At 35.8% G+C, this 20,548-nt stretch overlaps 1 protein-coding gene across 7 annotated transcripts in view; it reads left to right on the forward strand.

Moving 5' to 3' along the window:
* Positions 1-20,548, forward strand: part of ERC2 (ELKS/RAB6-interacting/CAST family member 2) — a 923,400-nt gene that overhangs the window by 312,827 nt on the left and 590,025 nt on the right. For all 7 annotated transcript variants that reach the window (XM_045078756.1, XM_045078755.1, XM_045078764.1 and 4 more), the window contains one exon: positions 7,545-7,712. In XM_045078756.1, the coding sequence (XP_044934691.1) occupies positions 7,545-7,712 (168 nt within the window). The remainder of the gene's footprint in view (positions 1-7,544; positions 7,713-20,548) is intronic.

Raw genomic sequence — 20,548 nt, forward strand, 5'->3', positions numbered from 1 at the left:
TTATTTCCTTTATAATTTTAGTTAATCTTAATCCAGATTTTCCCTTTTTAAATTTATACTCTGTTCTTGTTGTATGAGAGAGAGAGAAAGAGGGAAAGAGAGAAATTACTTTTATTACAGGTGAAAATGATCATAGACTCATGATTCATTAAATTATAAAGAAGAAATGTGTTTCATGGATTTCATCTACGTGATCAGTGCCACCATCTGTTCACACATACCCAGAGCATATTGATAATCAATCACAACTCTTTTTCAGTGCATCTTTAAACATATTCAGAATCCTTCTCAAGACTGCTGGTCACTACCAAATCTCTATATTTGGCAAGTAAGATAAAACCCATTTCTCCCCTGCTCTAGTCTGACTTCATCCTGCAAATGGGATTCCACCTCAACCTTTCTAGTGAGTTGCACAACCTGAACAATTCCAAAAAAGGGGGTCCTATTTATTTGTAAGCATCCTACTCTGTTCATTCTCAGCAGTTATTGTCAGCAAATTTGTTCTTTTTTATGCCACATTTAGTTTTGAAAAGAACAAAAAATGTTGGATAAAATATATTTTCAAAACATATATTTTATTTTATTTTAAGATTTTTTAAAAAATTTATTTGACAGACAGAAATCACAAGCAGGCAGAGAAAGAGGAAGGGAAACAGGCTCCCTGCTGAGCAGAGAGCCTGCCACCAGGCTGGATCCCAGGACCCTGAGATTATGAGCTGAGCTGAAGGCAGAGGCCTTAACCCACTGAGCCACCCAGGTGCCCCTAAAACATATATTTTAAAATGTACTTATAGGGATGCCTGGGTGGTTCAGTTGTTTAGGTAACTGCCTTCGGCTCAGGTCATGATCCTGGAGTCCTGGGATTGAGTCTCGCATCGGGCTCCCTGCTCAGCAGGAAGTCTGCTTCTCCCCCTGACCCTCCCACTTCTCATGCTCTCTCTCTCTCTCTCTCATTATCAAATAAATAAATAAAATCTTAATAAAATGTACTTATGAACTCTCAAGTCAGAAAAATATCTCAAGAGCCAAACTAAGCCAAAGCAGGGGGCTGGAGTGATAACAGAACACTGGTTCTATCTTCTTATTGGCATTTCCTAGACAGGTGAACTTAAGCATTAGTTTCTACAGTTATGGGAACATTGAAGGAAAGAGATAGAAGCCTGAGTCTGTTGAAGATGAAGAGTCAAATAGGAATTCCACTACCACTATCACATTAAACTGGGGTCCCAGAGACTCTTATTATAGGATAAACTAAAAACCTTCCCATTGTGCTTTCCTCCCACCTATATTAGGGGAATCCAGGGAAAATTACCTATTTTAAGACTTTGAGCCAAGTGAAAGTTAAAAAAAAAAAACGAGCTTTAAGAATCCATAACCACAGAGGGCTCTTGCATAGATGTGCAGTATAAGGTGATCCAAAAACTTCAAGTAAAGAATGGAGTTTAATGGGGCCCTTAGTTGATAGTGCCCAGGTATTGGCAGAGACAAAAGCTCTGAAGGGCCACAAGTTCAACTTAGACCTCAAAGTTTTTCTCCAGATAAAGTTCTAAAAAACATGAGTCACAGAAAAAATTTTTTAAAAATCACAAACCCGGACAGAAACCAAACTGTCATAATTGATAGCTGGTACAAAGAATAAACAGCAGAACTAAAAGGCAAGGACATCAGAAATGGGAATTTCAAGACAAACACTATGAAATAAGTATGTTTAATATGTTTAAGTAAATAAAATAGAGGATTGAAAACATGAATAAGGGTCAAGAAACTACAAGAATGCCAAGCATATTTAAAGAGAACCCCCCCAATATGTCTAGATATGGGAAAATATAAAAATGGAAATTTAAGTTTAATGACTAGGTTTAATTTCAGGGTGATTGTAGCAGAGAAGACTTGTAATGAACTAGAAAATAGAGTAGAATAAAGTAAATAAAAAGAAATACATGAAACATATGTTAAGATACATAGAAGACAGAATAAGAAGATCTGGCATATGTTTAATCAGAGTTCAGAAGGAAAGAGAGGTGGGGAGTGGGGACAGAGTCACTACACTGAAGACATATTTGAAGAGCAGAAAGCAGAGAATTTTCCAAAACTGCTACAGGTACCAGTCCATAAAATCAGGAAGCTCAGAGTACCCCAGAGAGGATAAATAAAAAGAAATCTGTTTGCATGAGAGTAAAGCCATCAAATCTCAGATGCAAAAATAAAAAGGTTTTTAAAAACAGAACACCTGTCTGAAGAAGATACAGTAATGACTTATGAGTAAATTAAAACATGCTTAATATCATTAGTCATTAGAGAAATCAAAACCACAATGAGGTATTACTTCATACCCACTGGAATGGCAATAATTAAAAAGACGTACTAACAAGTGTTGGTGAGAATATGATGAAATTAGAACCCTCATATATTGCTAGTGGGAACATAAAATGGTACATTTTGGAAAACATATCATATGACCCAGCAATTCCACACCTATATATACACCCAAGAGAAATAAAAATGTTATGTTCACACAGACTTGCATATGAATATTCTTAGGAGCATTATTCATAATAACCAGAACATGGAAACAACCTGAGTGTCCCCCTCAGCTGGTAAATGGATAGACAAAATGTGGTATATTCATTCAGTATAATATTTATTACTCAACAATAAAAAGGAATGAAGTACAGATACATACTCCAACATGGATGAATCTTGAAACATTGTGCTATGTGAGAGAAGGCAGTCACAAAGTATGTATATTGTAAGATTCCATTTATATAAAATTCCTAGAATAGACAGAAAGTAGATTATTAGTTGCCTAGGTCTGGGGTTGGAAGGTGGAAAATATGGAGAGTGACTTCTAATTGTTACTAGGTTTCATTTTGGGATGAAGCAAATGATCTAAATTGTGATTATGATGGTTGCACAATTCTGTTGATATACTAAAAACCATCATTTCTACTCTTGAAGCAGTTGAACTGTATAGCATATAAATTATATTTCAATAAAACTATTTAAAAAGGCAGCTAATGGAAGAAAGTCCCAACACCTATAAAGCAATGAATTTGGAGTGATAGCTTGACTTCTTAATAGCTTTTGTTAGCCAGAAGATGGCTGAGAAAAGTATCTCTTAACCTAGAAAATTTCTTTTAATAATGAGCAATAATATTTTAAAAAGTTGTTGGGATATTTTTAGATAAAAATTGAGTTTGCCACCAATAAAATCCTATTAAAAGAATTTTAAATGTTGGATTTTAGGCAAAAGGAGATTTCTGACAATATCTGAGATGCAGGAACAAGTAACAAATAAATAAATCTAAACAAACACAGACTGTAAAAAAGTAATGATGAATTAAAAACAAAATAGGGAAGAACTGAAATACATGACAGTAATGTAGATTACTACATAATGTAGTAATCTACATTACTGTCAAGGGGATGGTGGCTGAACTTAAAGCGTCTTAAGATCCTTCTGTTATTCAGAAAGAATGTAAGCATAGGTTGACTTTAGACTTAGGTAAACCATGTATCAGAAAATCTACTGGACTTAAAATATTAAATATGATGAGTGAATAAAAAAATGTAAGTATGCTATACTTTCTAGGGTAGTAACCTAAGGATTAGAAATAAATGAAATAAACATAAAATAAATATAAATAAAGGTATAACTTTTAAATGAGTAGAGGCAAAAAAAGAATAAAAAATGGAATTGGAAAAAAATTCTTTCAAAAGGCAAGAATTAAAAGAGAAGTAATAGAAATGGCAGTATATTTAGAAAGCACAAGGTAAGATGGTTGAAATAAAATCACATATATCTGTAATGATAATAAATGCTCCATTTAATTTTATCAGGATAAAAGAATCTGGGTATATGCTATTACAAGAGACATCTACAACATAAAGTTAATGATACATTGAAAGTGAAAAAAAGATACACCAACCGAATATTAACTTAAGAAAGGTGTCATAGACTTTATGGCAAGGAAACCATTTTCAAGCCAATAAATATAGCAAGGAAACCATTTTCAAGCCAATAAATATAGATTATTGCACTCAGTAATTTTTTAGATACAGATTCTTTTCTAGTAGACAGTATACAAAGCACATTTATGATAACTGATCACATACTCTGTCATAAAGCAATCACACCAATTTCAAATGATTAGTATCAAACAGACCTTATCCTCTATTCACAAAGCAAACAAGCAAGAAAAAACACAAAGATAACTAGGAAACATCCATATATAAAAATATATATATATATTTTAAAGATTTTATTTATTTATTTGACAGAGATCACAAGTAGGCAGAGAGGCAGGCAGAGAGAGAGGGAGGGAAGCAGGCTTCCTGCTGAGCAGAGAGCCTGACTCGGGGCTCGATCCTAGGACTCTGGGATCATGACCTGAGCCGAAGGCAGAGGCTTTATTTAACCCACTGAACCATCCAGGCGCCCCAACATCCATATATTTTTAGAGTAAGAAGCAAATTTCTGAATTATTTGTGAGTTGAAGAATAAATAATAACGGAAGTCAGAAAATATTTATGATGGAATAAAAATGTCAATACTACATATCAAGCTAAAATGTTACAGGGAAATTTATAGTTTTAAAACACATATATGGAAAGAAAAAGGAGTGAAAATTAGTGAGATAAGTATCCAACCAAAGAAAGCAGTAGGAAGGAAATTCAAAAAATAAGCACTCAAATTAATGAAATAGAAAATAAGAATGTTCGGGGTGCCTGGGTGGCTCAGTCATTAAGTGTCTGCCTTCTGCTCAGGTCATGTTCCTAGGGCCCCGGGATTGAGTCCCAGGTAGGGCTCCCTTTTTGGCAGGGAGTCTGCTTTTCCCTCTGCCTCCCCTTCCCCCTGCTTGTGATCTCTCTCTCTCTCTCATGTGTTCTCTCTCCCAGATAAATAAATACAATCTTAAAAAAAAAAGGAAAGAAAGAAAGAAAGAAAGAAAGAAAAGAAAAGAATAATGTTGGATGATTGACACAGCCAAAATTGGCTCTTTGAAGAGATTATTTAATGTGACATGCCTCTGCAGAGCCGCATCAAAGAAAAGAGTAAAATTAAAGAATATTAGGAATGAAATAGAAGAGTCATAGATGCCATGGGTATTGAAAGATAAATGGGTTTTATGAAAATTTTTCTGCTAAGTAATGGTGAATATTTAGATAAAATGAAAAATTCTTAGGAGAAAAAACTTATTATCAAAATTGACTCAAATAATTAGAAACACAAATATTTCTATAACCATTAAATAGATGAAGTAAAGGGGCGCTTGGGTGGCTCAGTGGGTTAAAGCCTCTGCCTTCGGCTCAGGTCATGATCCCAGGGTTCTGGGATCGAGCCCCACATCGGGCTCTCTGCTCGGCAGGGAGCCTGCTTCCTCCTCTCTCACTCTCTGCCTGCCTCTCTGGCTACTTGTGATCTCGCTCTCTGTCAAATAAATAAATAAAATCTTAAAAAAAAAAATAGATGAAGTAAGTAACAGTCTTCGGAGAAAGAAAATACCAGCTTTACTGGTGATTTCTAGATGAAAGTTAACAGTAAGAAAATTTCAGTTTTACACAAACGATTTCGGAACACATTAAAAGAGTGAGCACTCCATTTAGAAGGCAAACTTGGTACTAAAACCTGATGAGGACAGCACAAAATGGGAAAATTACAAACCAGTCTTATCCATAAACATAGATGAAAGATCCTGACAAAATATTAGTAAACTGAATCCAGTAACATATAAAAATATAATACATCATGACCAAGTGGGATTTTTCATAGTTGTGCAAGGAGAGCTGAGTATTTTAAAAATTCATTAATGTAATTCATTTCAATAACATATTAAAGGTGAAAAAATGTGATAAATCATGAGAAGCAGAAAAAATGTTTATTAATATTAAGCATTCCTTAATGATTAAAAAAAACAACTCTTGGCAAAGTTGTAATAAAAGGGAACTTCCTGTAACTTAAGAGTGCCTATAAAAAGCTAAAGCAAACATCAAACTTAATGATGAAACACTGAAATTCCTGCCTTCAAGACCAGGAACAAGGTGAAAAGGAGCCACAGTTTCTTCTAGATCTCTCTGTCTTTCTACATGGCCTGTCCATGTGGCTGGTATGGCCTTTATAGCATCATGGTCAGAGGGTGGCTGGATTTCTAACATGGTGGCCGGCTTCCAGCTAGAGGAGACTAAATGTGCCTGTTCTCCTACAGACAAGGACCAGAACTAACACTTTGGCTGCATTTACTGGTTGAAGCAATCCACAGTTTAGCCCAGGTTCAAGAGGAGAGTAAACAGACTCCACCTTTAGTTGTGAGTACAACATGTGTGTATAAGCAGGAAGAGCTTGGTGGCAGTCCTCTTTGGAGATCATCTACCATAACTATCAGCCTGGTAAAAATGTAGAAGTCTGGTGACGCTAGATGTTGACAACGATGTGGAGTGATTGGCACACTTACACACTCCTTGTGATCTCAATATGAGTATAACAGCATTGGTAAACATTTTGGTGTTATCTAGTAAGGTTAAAGATGTGCATACTATGTAGTCCAGCAATTTAACTCCTAGATCATTTTGCTATGCGTACCAGGTGATATATATATAAGAACATTCAGAATAGCAATTTTTGTTCTTGCAAAACACCTGGAAACCAACCAAAATGTCTATTAACAGCAGAATGGGCAAACAAATTGTGGTGCAGTCTTATAACAGAATTCTGTACTTCAGGGAAAATGAGCAAATTGTATGTACAATAACATGATTTAATCTTTAGGACATAAGATTGAGTAGAAAAAAGCTAGGTACTAAAAAAATACACAGAACAAATGAAGTTTAAAGACAAAAAACATATGTAATAACAAGCAAGGGAATGACAAACACACAATTTAGGGTGGTAATTATTTCTGCATTAAGAGAGAAGAAGATAGAAATGGGTTGGGATGTAGATAATTCTAATGATCTTTTTTGGTGATTTGAATGATGAATGTTTCTCATATTATTTTTCCTTATACTTTCTATAATTTTATGTTCTTTTGTGTCTTTTCAGTATTTAATATAAACAAAAAGCCTTTAATACTTTTTTGGAGGGGGGAGTGAGGATTCTTTTTTTTTTTTGCCAAATGATTGCTTTGAATGATCATTTCTACTGTTGAGTAGCAGAGAAGGACCAGGGTATGTCTTGGGTTAGTTACCTTATTTAGCAACCTGTTGCCCCTTCTGAGGATCTTGGTGAATAATTTATATTGCTTCATGGATGAGGAGTGGATCTGGCTAGGAAGCCTTCATTCCACTGTGACTCTTGGTCCACAGTGAGATGGAAGGTGGAAGACAGTTTGCTGACCTTACTTTTCTGTTTATTATGCTCTTGACTACCTTTATAGAGCCTCTGCATCCTCTAAGAACTTCCAAGGCCTTCTTTTCAAGCAAACTTGTTGGTTTACCTTGTTGAAGTAATGATCATTAGCTGTTGAAAATTAAGAGAAATCAGCAGCTCACAAATGTAAAGAGTAGGAATGTGGCTTCTAATTTCTTGCAATATTGTTGTTTCACAGATTGATCAGCTGAAGCAGGAACTTTCAAAGAAGGAGTCAGAACTTCTTGCCTTACAAACAAAGCTTGAAACCCTTAGCAATCAAAATTCAGATTGCAAGCAACACATTGAAGTGCTTAAAGAGTCGCTTACTGCCAAAGAACAGAGGGCTGCCATCCTTCAGACCGAGGTAAGGCACTGTTTCAGGATTCCAGGCAGCAGACGTTGAGTTGATAGAAAATATCCTACCTGGACAGCTTTCTTTAGAAGATCCCTTATCCAACCCCCTGGGGCCAGATGTGTTTTGGATATCAGATGTTCCAGGGATTTTGGAAAGGTAAGACCCATATCACAGATTGCATAACACTCCCAGTGGGGATATAGCAACACCCTATAACAAATAAATGACTATTTCTGCAGAAAAAAAAATTGCTCACACTAAAGTAGGGTAAATAAAAACTGTGTGAGTAGCATCCTATTAGTTCATGTCAGGTTGTGCCACCCCAAAAGAGTTTGTTTTACACTGGAATTTTTTTTTTTTTCATTTTACAGAGTTTTTGGATTTGGGAACCATAAATAAATGGTTGGATCTATAATGGTATTATCAAAATCATGAAAAAGTTGCAATGTCATTTGCCTTACTTGCTGTGTATCTGTATAGGTTCCTCTCTGTGATTCGAGGGGTTTCTTACTTCCTAAAGAGTATCCTCAATTTTAAAGATTCTTTTACCTATTGAAGAAAGTTGATATTTGTGTGAGTTTTTTTAAAAGAAATATTGGTTTGTTACTTCTTATTCATACTTAGAAGAAAACCAAATACATGTTACTATCCTATTTCCTTGCTTCTCTTCATTGAGTTATATCTTTGGGCTTGCTAAGAAAAGCAAAAGACAAGCTAGTTATGTAAGTAAAACAGCTGCCAGAAAATAAATTATTGCATGTGGACAATAGCAAAGAATGTGGTGAATCTCCCTGATTTTGGGGGTTAAGGCTGATTTGTGGTTTCTGTGGGAGAAGGCAGTCTAATTGAGTTGCACTTGTGCTCTTTAAGCCATGCCTTCATAATTGTGTGTGGGGAGGTTTAGATTTTCCTTGGATTTAAGGGGGCCATTGAGTAGGCCTATGCCCTCAGTGAAGGTGCAGCAGAGTGTCTTGAGGTGAAAGGAAACAACCTCCAGATTGGATGGGTCTTGGCATGTGTGTGACTCAGCCCCTGTGCACTTGACCCTGGCTCGTAGGCAGTTGTTTGATCACTGTAAACCAAAATGGTCACATTGACCTCAGTGATGTAGATATTTCACATTTAAGAAACATCATTTTCAGTTCTGTGTGGTTTCATTGGGAAATTAGAAGCACAGATATTTTATTTTACACGGTTAAAATTTGAGCTCTGCCATAAATTGGAAGACAGCTTGTATCTCTCTTGAAGAAGCTACAGTGTATCTAGTCCAGAACTGTGCCAATACTGTAGCCACTAGCCACAGGTGGCCAATCAAACTTAACTGAAATTATGTAAAATTTAAAATGTAGTTTCTTAGACACACTAGCCATATTTGAAGTATTTAATAGTCACATGTGGCTAGTGACTTGTGTATGAGAAAGTAAGCCATACAACATTTCTGCTATCTGGCACTTATCTAAATAGGGGTTAAAAACTATGGCTTATGGGACAAAGCCCACTTACTGCATTTCTTTATAAATAAAGGTTTATTAGAACACAGCCATACCCTGTCATCTGTGTGTTGTCTTTGGCTCTTTTGGGGCATCAGCAGCAGAATTTAATAGTGGCAGAGGCCATCTGGTCCTTAAAGTTGAAAATATTTATTTTCCAGCCCTTTATAGAGAAAGTTTGCCAAGCCATGGGATTGTGATTTTGTGGGAAGAGGGTTGAGTGGGAATTGAAATGTCCTCTTCCTACCAGTCGTAGTCTGAACAGGACCAGATAGTTTGCTGACCCCTGTTGTAGAACAAGGGTCAATTTGTTTTCACAGTGATTATTCACAACACTTGGTTGTCTTGGGTTGGCAATGACACAAGCATTACTAATAATGCTGTGTAATTCTGCTGCTGTGTATTAGGTAGAAGGTAATTTGAGAAGCAAGGCAATCTGTTGTGGTATTACTTGAACTGGGAATCAGGCGTCTTGATGGTTCCTTTCCAGCAGGAAAGAAAGAAACGTCAGCTCAAAAAGTCTTACTACCTTCCTCTCATTACCTTATACTGATGAGTGCTGTATCCCCTGGCCTCTTTCCCTTTCCTTATACTCTCCCCTGTATCTTACTCTTCTCAAGTTAATGTAGTCTAAATCAGACCTATACATTTTTCATGAAAAAGACAGTGGTAGCATTATGTGAATAGCTTCTAACCCATGTTCAATAATTAAAATGACCCAATAAAGAGATGGTGCTTTGAAGTAGAAAAAATTATTCTCTGTGTGCAGAGAAAGTGAGGTGATTTTCTAGTTTCCTGCTTTGAAGTTGGGAGTGTGAGATTAATGATCTTATCAACTGGAAACATCCAAGGAAATTTCTTTTGCCTTTTTTTTCTTTTAAAATCTTTGTAAATCGAAATGGAGAATGTTATCTAATGATCTCCATCTCTTAGGGGAAGCAGTTGAAGTTGAAATTAGCTCTAATTGTTGGATTATAAGCAAAGGATTTTTGGCAGCAGGGTAAAGTCCATTAAAGAAATTTTCCTGCTTCTTGGAGAAACAGACAGAAGTAAGAATTTCCCTACCTAACATGTGGTTGATTAGTGAGTGAGTCAGTGAGTGAGATATTTTATGTTTTGTTGTGCCCTATAATGAAAGACCTGAGTTTATACTCATATGAAAGATAGGGTGCTCATTCTTGGAGGGGGTTATACCTGATAGTTCCTTCCAGTTAGATTCCTGAGTCATTCCTGTAAGCTCTTGCTAAAACAGGAGAGGGCTGTCCCTAGAATGGGAAGAGCATGTTGGCTTATTTGGAAAATTTGTACCATCAACTGGGTTTGGCTACTCTTAGAATATGGTATAAAGGACAGATACTTCTGGCATAAAGGTTCATCACTGCAAGGAAGCATTTGCTACCAGGGTATTTGGGTTTAGGAGGTAGTAGGATGAAGGGTGGGATGAGGGGTGGAAGGCAAGTTGTCTGGGTTTGTGGCTATGTGGCTTGGCTCCTGGGTTGGTTTGTTTTAACTTGTACAAATGCCCAGACGCTTTTTGACATGTGTGCAATAAATCAATGGAATAATAATTACACATACACAGAGATACACCACATAGCTCTTAACATAACATTTTGCTTTTTAAAATAGCTTCAAAGGACCCAAGGCCAAGTTTCTTATTTTGCTACTTTCCTTGCTGTTTTCTATGTACTAACTTAGCCCCATCTGCCAACACATTAATTCAGTGGCAGTAGTGGTAATCATGAATTGGCTTTTTTAGCACCTTGATTTTTCTAGATTTCAATGAATAATTACCAACATATTCAGAAATTAGGAAGAAGAAAGGCCTAGCTATTATTCTATGATCTTAAATAAAATGTATGAAGAACACAGCATTTAGAAGTGGGAGATGTATGGACATGCCTTTGCTTCCCCATTATGTAACTGCAACATGAATAAGACTTAAACCTTTCTGAGTCGCCATGTCTTGATGTATGAAATGTCAGTCACTGTGCCAGGCTGATGCATCTGTGTGAAAAGTGCTTTGAGTGCGGGGGGGTGCGGGGGTTCTAGTTGTAAATTGTGCTATCATCATTGCTGTTGTTATTATTATTACTATTGTATATCAGGATGTTTAGGGAATCCTCTATGTTACTTCTATGCTATGTTACACACTAGCATTCTGTGTGTTCTGCCTATTGTATATCAGGATGTTTAGGGAATCCTCTATGTTACTTCTATGCTATGTTACACACTAGCATTCTGTGTGTTCTGCCTCTGTGGGTCTCTTGAATTTGTGTGTCTGCATTTATCAGGCCAAGACTTTTTATTTTTTAATTGACTTACATTTTTGTGTCTTAGAATGATACAGAGAAATGAAGAAAATATGAAAGTGTCATCTATTTTGTTGTGTCCCCAAATTAAGAGACTTCCTTCAGTTTTCTGGCAGGTCCACTTTCCCCTGCCTAGCATGACTCCCAAACTGCCAGGCATGACAACCCTTTTGCATGTTTTCTGGAAGATGTGTTATATGACAGTGGCATATAATGCTTGCTCTTATACTCATTTCTGTTCCAAATAGATCAGGGAGGAGTTCTACTTGTTTAAAAATAAATACTTGAGAACTTACTAATAAATATGTAGCGGTTTGTGTTCATAAAGGCAAGGAGCAGCAAATGTAGGATAAGTTAGTCACATCTCCATAACAAAGGTCCATAACATTTTTGTTTTTGCTTTTTAAAGATTTATTTATTTGAGATAGAGAGAATGAGAGAGCAGGGAGAGGGGGAAGAGCAGAGGGAAAGAATCTCAAGTAGACTCCCCACTGACGGTAAAGCTGATACAGAGCTTGATCTCATCACCCTGAGATTATGACCTACCCCAAATCAGAAGCTGGAGATTTAACTGACTCGGGCACCCAAGCATCCCTTGCTTTTGTTTTTAAAATGTAATCAGTATGGAAGAGAACTTCATGCAATCTATAAGCTCACTTACTAGAAAAATTTACCTTGGCATACATACATTTATATTCACTTGCAATCATGTATATAGTTTTAGGCAGTTTACGGATGCCCTGAAGCATTTCCAAGAATTTCACATTAAAGATTCCTGCTCTGTAGATTCCATGGATTTTTTTCATTCAACACATAATTTTTGAATGACTACTATTGCTGGATATGATGCCAGCCAACACTTCACTGGGCATATAGATATATGATAGACAACTAACTGATTTATAGTACCATGAATGCTCAGTGATTTCGTTATCACTGGTTGATAATAATTCCACACAAAATCTTAATTGGATTTTATTTTCCTTCTATTGTTTAAAAGCAGATAAGGAAAGGAAGGAAAGAAGATAGAAGGAAATACATGTTTAGCTCCTTTGGAGATAAAGCATGCAAGCTGTATGAAATGTCCATTTATATCTCATATAATTGAAGGCTAATGTTGCCAAGGTGATTACTCTGATAATGTTAAGATTTTATGTTTTCACTAAAGCTTGTCCTTTTTGAATCCACACTCAGGCAACTTGGCTTTCTTTGAGAAAGGGAATGGTATTTATAGGGTTACAGACACTCTGCTGGATTATTTCAGGAGTTACTGCATTTACTTAGACATGCTTCAATCTGCTGTACTTCAGACACTTCCCTAGACTTGTCTAGATGAATGAGGTGTCATTTGATAATATTTTATTGAGTATCTATCATGTGCGAGGTTCTGAACGAGGTGGGCTATTGGTCTTAGACTTCTTAATTTAATTCTATTGCTCAAATGGCTACTGAGTGTCTTGTGGCTGCTATATTGAGTTTCAGGAGATACAGCTTAATGTTTCCCATGTGACACTTTATCTTAAACTTGACTCACAACTTGCGAGGCTGGTATTATTAACCCCATTTTCAAGATGAGGAGATAGAGCCTTAGAACTTGTTTAAGGTCATATAGTGGTGAGTGACAGGGGCTTGAATTGCAAAACCTGAGCTCTTAACCAGAAATCTAGTGCTTTCCATAACAGCCCCTGTGGAATAAGTGTTTTCTTTGTGTCAAGGAGCTGACATACATTGTCTCATTTAATCTTCATGGCAAGTTTTATAATTCTGTCTTAATAGCTGAGTTCACTGCTGTTCAATGCTTAATGGGTAAAACCCTGTATTGGCTATGAAGAGTTAAGAACGAATAATTCTGTGACTTAAATCCTCCTAGTATTACTATAGCTTTATTAACCATTACATATTGGCCATAATAATGAAGGATATTGCCCAAACTCTGGGGTGGGAACCATTTTTCATGAAGTCTAGAATTCTTGTGTATTAAGAAAAATTTATTATATATTTACTTTTTATTTCTTTAAAGGTGCATACCTATACTTATGCATGCCTGCATATTTTGTTAAAAAAAAAAAAGTGAAAGAATGGACAACAGTACCTTTGCTGTTTTTCCCTTTGTGTTGGAAACTCAAATGATCTTTAAATTGTCTGTGATATACATATGTTGTATACGATTGCAAGGTAAAAAATTAAATGCATTTTAACAGAAGGGGTGTTGATCACTTCTTCAGGGAGATTGTTTCCTTAGTAAGGAGCTGCTGGCGGAGTAAGAGGAGATGTTTTCTGGGTTCTGTGGTGGCATGTTTTTCTGAGTGAGTCATGGATGTTTCAGTGTGATAACACAACCAGAAAGCAGACTTGGGCTGTCAGATTCAAGGTGGATCATAAAAATCAAGCTTTTGACAATGAAAATGTTGTTGTTACATGGAGAAAAGAACACAATTTATGACTCCTTGTTTCTTGGTTTTCTGCACTGAGGTGGGCCCTCTGCCTCATTTTCATGTTGAGGCCCAGACTCTTGGTTATACAGGTCACTGTGACAGGTATTGGGGATGCTTTAAGGCCTCCAGGGACCTTGGGACTACATGCATTCATACAGGGTTTTGCAAACTATTCCAGATACTTAAGGAACCACTCTTTCTTCTGAACTCATATGTTTTGAGCAAAGAGTTTTTTTTTTTTTTAAGTGTGTAGAAATAATATTTGCCACAATATATAAGATGGGATTTATAAGCCGTCCTTTATTTTTTTTTACCTTTTTAAAATTTAAATTCAATTTAATTAACATAGAGTATATTATTAGTTTCAGAGGTAGAATTTAGGGATTCCTCAGTTGCATATAATATCCAGGGCTCATTCCCTCAAGTGCCCATTACACAGTGCTTCTTTACTTTTAACCAGTAATTTCAGTTTTCCTTCTGCCTCCTGTCGCAGTTGACTGGCAGGCAGTGAAGTCCTTTTTAAATTGCTTCTGTCCAGGCTTCAAAGGGTATTTGAAATAACCTTTTTGAGATAGACTTTTGTTAAGTAAACGTCATCATCATGGCATTCAAAGTGAGATGTTTCTTCTAAAAAGTCATTAGTATATGATAAAAACCAATTTTTAGGACTGTCAAATTACCCCAGTGCTGCATTAGGGTGCGTTGTTTCACTTTCAAGACTTGCGAGGAATGTCTTTAGAATTAATAAATTAAGGGATTTAGTGAAAAAAATATACAAAAGAAAATCCTGGTGTCACTTGTATTTTTCCATTCTAATCCTGTTGTTGGCTTCACATTTTAAAATGTTTTTATTTGAAATGTGGGAAAGGCATCATTTGAAATTTTTATTGATAACACTCTTAACTGCAAGAAAAAGACATAAACCTGCAAAGCTGTAACTATCATGGTGGCCACAATTGGGAGGTCTGCAAAATGGTTTATTACCAGTAGAAAAAAAGCTGTTTGGGAACCACAGTCATTATAGGGGTCGCCACCTCTGTTACGTGCATTTTATTTTTTTCCCTTTTCATTTTGAGGGTATTTATGATGGCAGTGCCAAACTACACACTTTTCCCTCCCCTAATGTCTGTGGGCTTTGTTTTGATTCTCTCTTTATTAATGATGTGAAAACTTTGGGGTTATGTAAAAATGAGCCAAGGTCAGGCTTTGTGGGCCCCAGAATGCTGAAAATGTCCTTGTATCTAGCTTGTATCAAGACATTGTTGAAAGGGGCCACATTTTACTTCCTATGATTTTGAACTGTTTTGCAGATTTTAGATATCCGGGTGAAATGTACAAGGCAGACTCATACTCTTGCTTTCTTAAGGTAAAACATAAAAGACCTGTGGTGGAGGAATTAAAATGTGTTATGGTTGTTGGCTGCAGTTCCATAGCAATTTCTGGCCTATTAAAAGATGATGCAGGTAGCTACAGACATTATTTCATTCCATAGGTCAAGAGTCTAGTACTTCTGTTGTTGTTACTGTTGTTCAGGCTTTCAGAGAATGCCTTATTTAACACCTTGTTAGTACAAAATTGCTTTTGACTTCATAAACACAGGTGTTCAGTTTGAATCTTAATGAACTGTGAAATAGGTAGATGTCTAAAAGGAAATTCTATAAATTGTGAACATGGCTCTGTCAGCACGCTAAATGGATTAGGAAAATTCACTGTCTGCCTTGTAACTGAACACCAATGTGATGCGTGGGCATGAATCAGTCCTGAAAAGCCAATAAAATGGAGGGAAAAAGTAGAGCCTAGGAGATGCTGATTGTGTGGCTTCCCCCTACCACAAATGAATGTTGATGCAGAAGGCTCTGAAATCAGAATGGCTATTGAGAGGATGGCCAAGGAGGGATACATTCGAGCAGACAACACAGAATTTATAGAGTAAAACCACAAACACCTTATTTTCCATTGTACTAAAATAATGATATTTTACAGTACTCATTTTTTATGTAATTCTGCCTTCAATTTTATATTGTTACTGCAACTCAAATCTCATTATGTGTTCCAACAAAAATTCCTTTTTAATCAAAAACTTTCCAATCCTTAGCCCATTGTCAACTTATTTTGAGCAACTTATTTTTCTAGTGAAACAAAAGAATTTGGCTCCTCTTTTTGAGTTCATTGGGATGTTATTTGACCTGTGTGGCTAAACATGCAATTAAGATAACTGAATCACTTTAATTTCTACATTAGATCCCTTTATAATCTGCATCTGTTATTTTGGAATGTAGAGGTACGGAGTCAAAGCCCTTTATATTCTTTGAAACAACAAAAAAAGAGATCCTTATTACTTTTGTTTGGTTATATTTTTATTTAAAAAAGGCATTGTCTATACTATATTAAGCTGCAACTGGAAGAAACAATATCCAATTAACTAATCATCTATGGGAAAGTACATGTCCTCTGGTAAGTGTTACTTACTGATGAATAGTTTGTAGGAAAAAAAAGAATGTATTTCTGTCATGTCTGTGGGAAGCTGACTTGCCTCTTTAAAAAGGAGATGACAGAAGTTAGGAGGAGGGAAATTCAACAAAACTCTCACTGACCTCCAAGCTCACATTCTTTCTCTCTATATATATCTTTTTTTTTTTTTTTTGGTATGAATTTTATGGAAAACAGAATTTATTAAGTACTTCCATTCATTTTCTTCCTTTTGGGGGCACCATTTAGAAATAACCAGTTTACATTATGATTATGTTCTCTTGACACTGGACCCACGTTTGTAACACTTACCTCTATTCCTCTGAAAAAGTCTAACATTTGCTGTGGTTAGGTTTCTTTATGTGTATATTTACATATCAAACCAAAATGTAAAGAGTGAAGTTAAATTTCAGGGCTTCTGCAAGAATCTTTTACCCATTTTCATATGAACTTTTTTCTTTTTAAATGAAATACAGATACTTATTCCATACAGACACATACTTTCCCTCTCTTGTTTTATTAAAAAAGAGAGAGAATACAATTTGAAGTAAAAAGTTGTGTAGTTGAGGATCACTTTAACCCTAGAAGTTTGTTTTTATTGTAAGCATTTCTGTTTTGAAATGTATGAAATTTATTTTCTTGCAATTATTTTGTATTTTGTTATCTTTCTTTTTTTCTTTTTTAATTTTTTAAAATTTATTTATTTGACAGAGATGGAGAGATCACAAGTAGGCAGAGAGGCAGGCAGAAAGAGAGGGGGAAGCAGGCTCCCAGCTGAGCAGAGAGACCAATGCGGGGCTCGATCCCAGGACCCTGAGATTATGACCTGAGCCCAAGGCAGAGGCTTAACCCACTGAGCCACCCAGGTTCCCCTGTATTTTGTTTTCTTATTTTCAAATGTAGTGATTTCTTAAATCCTTATGATTATAACAGAATTATGATAAAATACTACTTGGCAGTTACTAATTTGAAACTGGACAAATCCTAAGTTCTGTCCTTAAGATCTTGCCAAATGTGAAGGAAAAGAGAAGATCTAACTTCTCTTTAACTGAGTGTGACTCTTTAACCTAGTGCCAGCAAAGCTGGGTGTCCGCTCTCTCCATAGTGATGACTACCTTTGACAGCTCTTCTGAGGGCAGTATAGGAAGAAGGGAATGGTGTGACTTGGAGAACAGTTTGGAATTGCCAGAGATCTAGAGCTTAGGCTTTGTCAACTCTTCATCCTCACTCCCATCCAAAACCAAAGTGTGCATTTGTGGAAAAATGTACATGAATTTTAAAGATTTAAATTTGGAAAAATTTAATCACTTGCACCTTGCTGTTCATGCATGTATGTATGAGTAAAAGAGAGAGACAGAACACTAAGACGAAATTTAGGTGTACAGTATTATTTTGGTAACCTTTATTGTGGATCTCCAGTAGGTTATTTATTTTTTATTTTTTAAACTTAATTATTATTTTTTTTCTTCTGTCCAAGGAGGTTTTTTTTTTTTTTTTCCATTGGCATATAACGTATTCTTTGTTTCAGGGGTAGAGGTCTGTCATTTATCAGTCTTACACAATTCAAAGCACTCACCATAGCACACACCCTCCCCAATGTCCATCACCCAGGCACCCTATCCTTCCCACCTCCCTCCACTCTAGCAACCCTCAGTTTGTTTCCTGAGATAAAGAGTCTCTTAGGCTTTGTCTCCCTCTCTGGTTTTATCTTGTTTCATTTTTCCCTCCCTTCCTCTATGATCTTCTGTCTTATTTCTCAAATTCCTCATATCAGAGAGATCATATGATAATTGTCTATCTCTGATTGACTTCTTTTGCTTAGCATAATAGCCTCTAGTTGCACCCACGTTGTTGCAAATGGCAAGATATCATTTTTGATGGCTCCATAGTATTCCATTGTATATGTATACTGCATCTTCTTTATCCATTCATCTGTTGGGCGTCTAGGCTCTTTCCATAGTTTGGCTATTGTGGACATTGCTGCTATAAACATTCAGGTGCATGTGCCCCTTCAGATCACTGCATTTGTATCTTTAGGGTAAATACCCAGTAGTGCGATTGCTAAGTCATAGGGTAGCTCTATTTTCACCTTTTTGAGGCGCCTCCATTCTGTTTTCCAGAGTGGCTGCACCAGCTTGCATTCCCACAAAAAGTGTAGGAGGATTCCTCTTTTCTCTGCATCATCACTAACACCTACCAGTAGGTTATTTATAAAGTACCTACTATGTGTTAGACTTAGGGCTAGGTGCCAGGAATATAGAAGTAAATAAGTGTTGCCATCATTATCACCCATTATGTGATTATTGAAAAAATTTAATATTATTTGTAGTTCTTTTTGTCCTTGAGGATTCACTAGGGTTGATTCATGAAAGATTCAATTTAGTGAATTGTTGATTGCTTGACAGAACCCATAAAGACCTTGGGCATACAATAGTGTAAGTCTATGAAAATATCTAACTACAAAGAGAAATTGTTTTAATGCTTAGAGCTTTTTCATTCAAAAATCCTTAAATTTTCAATGGTCATGTTGTTGGATAAAGTCTCTTGATATAGGTTGTATAGGACACAAAAATATAATCCTATTCCTCAGGAACATTGTGGCCTAGATGGGCTTTTCGTTACTGTGCTGCACTTAGGTCTTTATTTTATCCGTTTATTAACCTAATATTTTTATAGAAGGAAAATTTCATCACATTATAAACTTTTTATAGGAAAAGGACCTTTTTTTTTTTTTAAACTGACGCTTATGAGCTCTGAGAGCAGTGCCTAGCATAATATAGGAACTCCAAAACTGTTCGTTGGATCTATTGTTGCTCTCCTATATCACTGGCAGTGTAGTGAGAGAATTAGAAATCACATCACAGTAGCAATGAAAGTATCCAGTCTCAGATGATGCTTTGATATTAGTAGTAGGAGAAAACACTGATTGAACTGCACTATAACTTAGGTACGGGGAAAGCTTTCCTAACTATGTTTAAGATTGATAAATTTGATGACAAGGTAAAGAATTTTTGTATGACAAAAAATATCAGGGTAAAAGACAGATAACAACCTGGGCTCCATACTTACAAGCTGTGCTACAAATAAAGGATTCATATACCCAATAAATAAGGTTTTTAAAAACAGAACTGAAGAACCAATAACCATACAGAATCATGGACCTGATACATAGATAGTACAAAGAAAAATAAATGTAAATGGTGCCTAATTTATGATGCTCAACCTGACACAGGATGAGAGAAGTGCATATTAAATCTACATTGAAAAATAATTTTCACTTACTAGAATGGCAAAAATATCCAAAGACTTGAAATGTATTCTATCTCTTGGTAATACTGTGGAAGTAAATAGTCTTCTAATAATAGTGCTGGTAAAAAAATGCAAAATGGCATATCTTCTTTCAGAGAGGAATTTGGCAACATTTAGCAAATAACACATGTTTTGACTGCAATCTCAATTCTTCCTAGAATCTCTAGATCCCAAAGATACACTAGTAGAAAGACAAAATACTGGAGACTGTTCATTGCAACACCATTTGTAATAGCAAAAGAGTGGGAACCACCAAAATGACTACGAGGAGGGGACTGATTGAATAACTCATTGTGATCCACAAAATGGATTACTTATAGCTGTGTAAAAGATGAAGAATATCTCTATATACTGATATGGAGTGACCTCTAGAATATATTACATAAAAAAAAGAAAAAAGAAGGTAAGAAGTGTATAGGGTATGCTACTGTTTACCTAAGAGATTAGGGGAATGCAAATTATATATATGAATGTATGTATTTGCTTATATTTTAAAGAAATTGATGGACAAGCCATAATATTACTTGTTTTATAGTGGAATGAGTGGACATTGAGAGAACCCAGACTTTGAATATATTTTATTTTATAGATTTGACTTTGGAGCCATGTAAATACATAATTAAAAAGCAAAATTGAATCCAAAAAGGCAATCCCTAGAAAGTTAAAAGGAAAAATGAAACAAACCTATCTATGTCTCTGAGGAACAGCATAACCACACAGAGAGGATCTATTCCAAGTGGCTTTAAAATAGAGTACTTTGAGTGTACATTTCTAGTACACAGGACAAAAAAATATGCAAAGAATCTGAAACCTTTTTCAGTAATTATATT

This window comes from Mustela putorius, unplaced genomic scaffold (assembly GCF_011764305.1).
Source record: "Mustela putorius furo isolate JIRA1106 unplaced genomic scaffold, ASM1176430v1.1 tig00000095_pilon_pilon_pilon, whole genome shotgun sequence".
Classification (NCBI taxonomy): domain Eukaryota; kingdom Metazoa; phylum Chordata; class Mammalia; order Carnivora; family Mustelidae; genus Mustela; species Mustela putorius.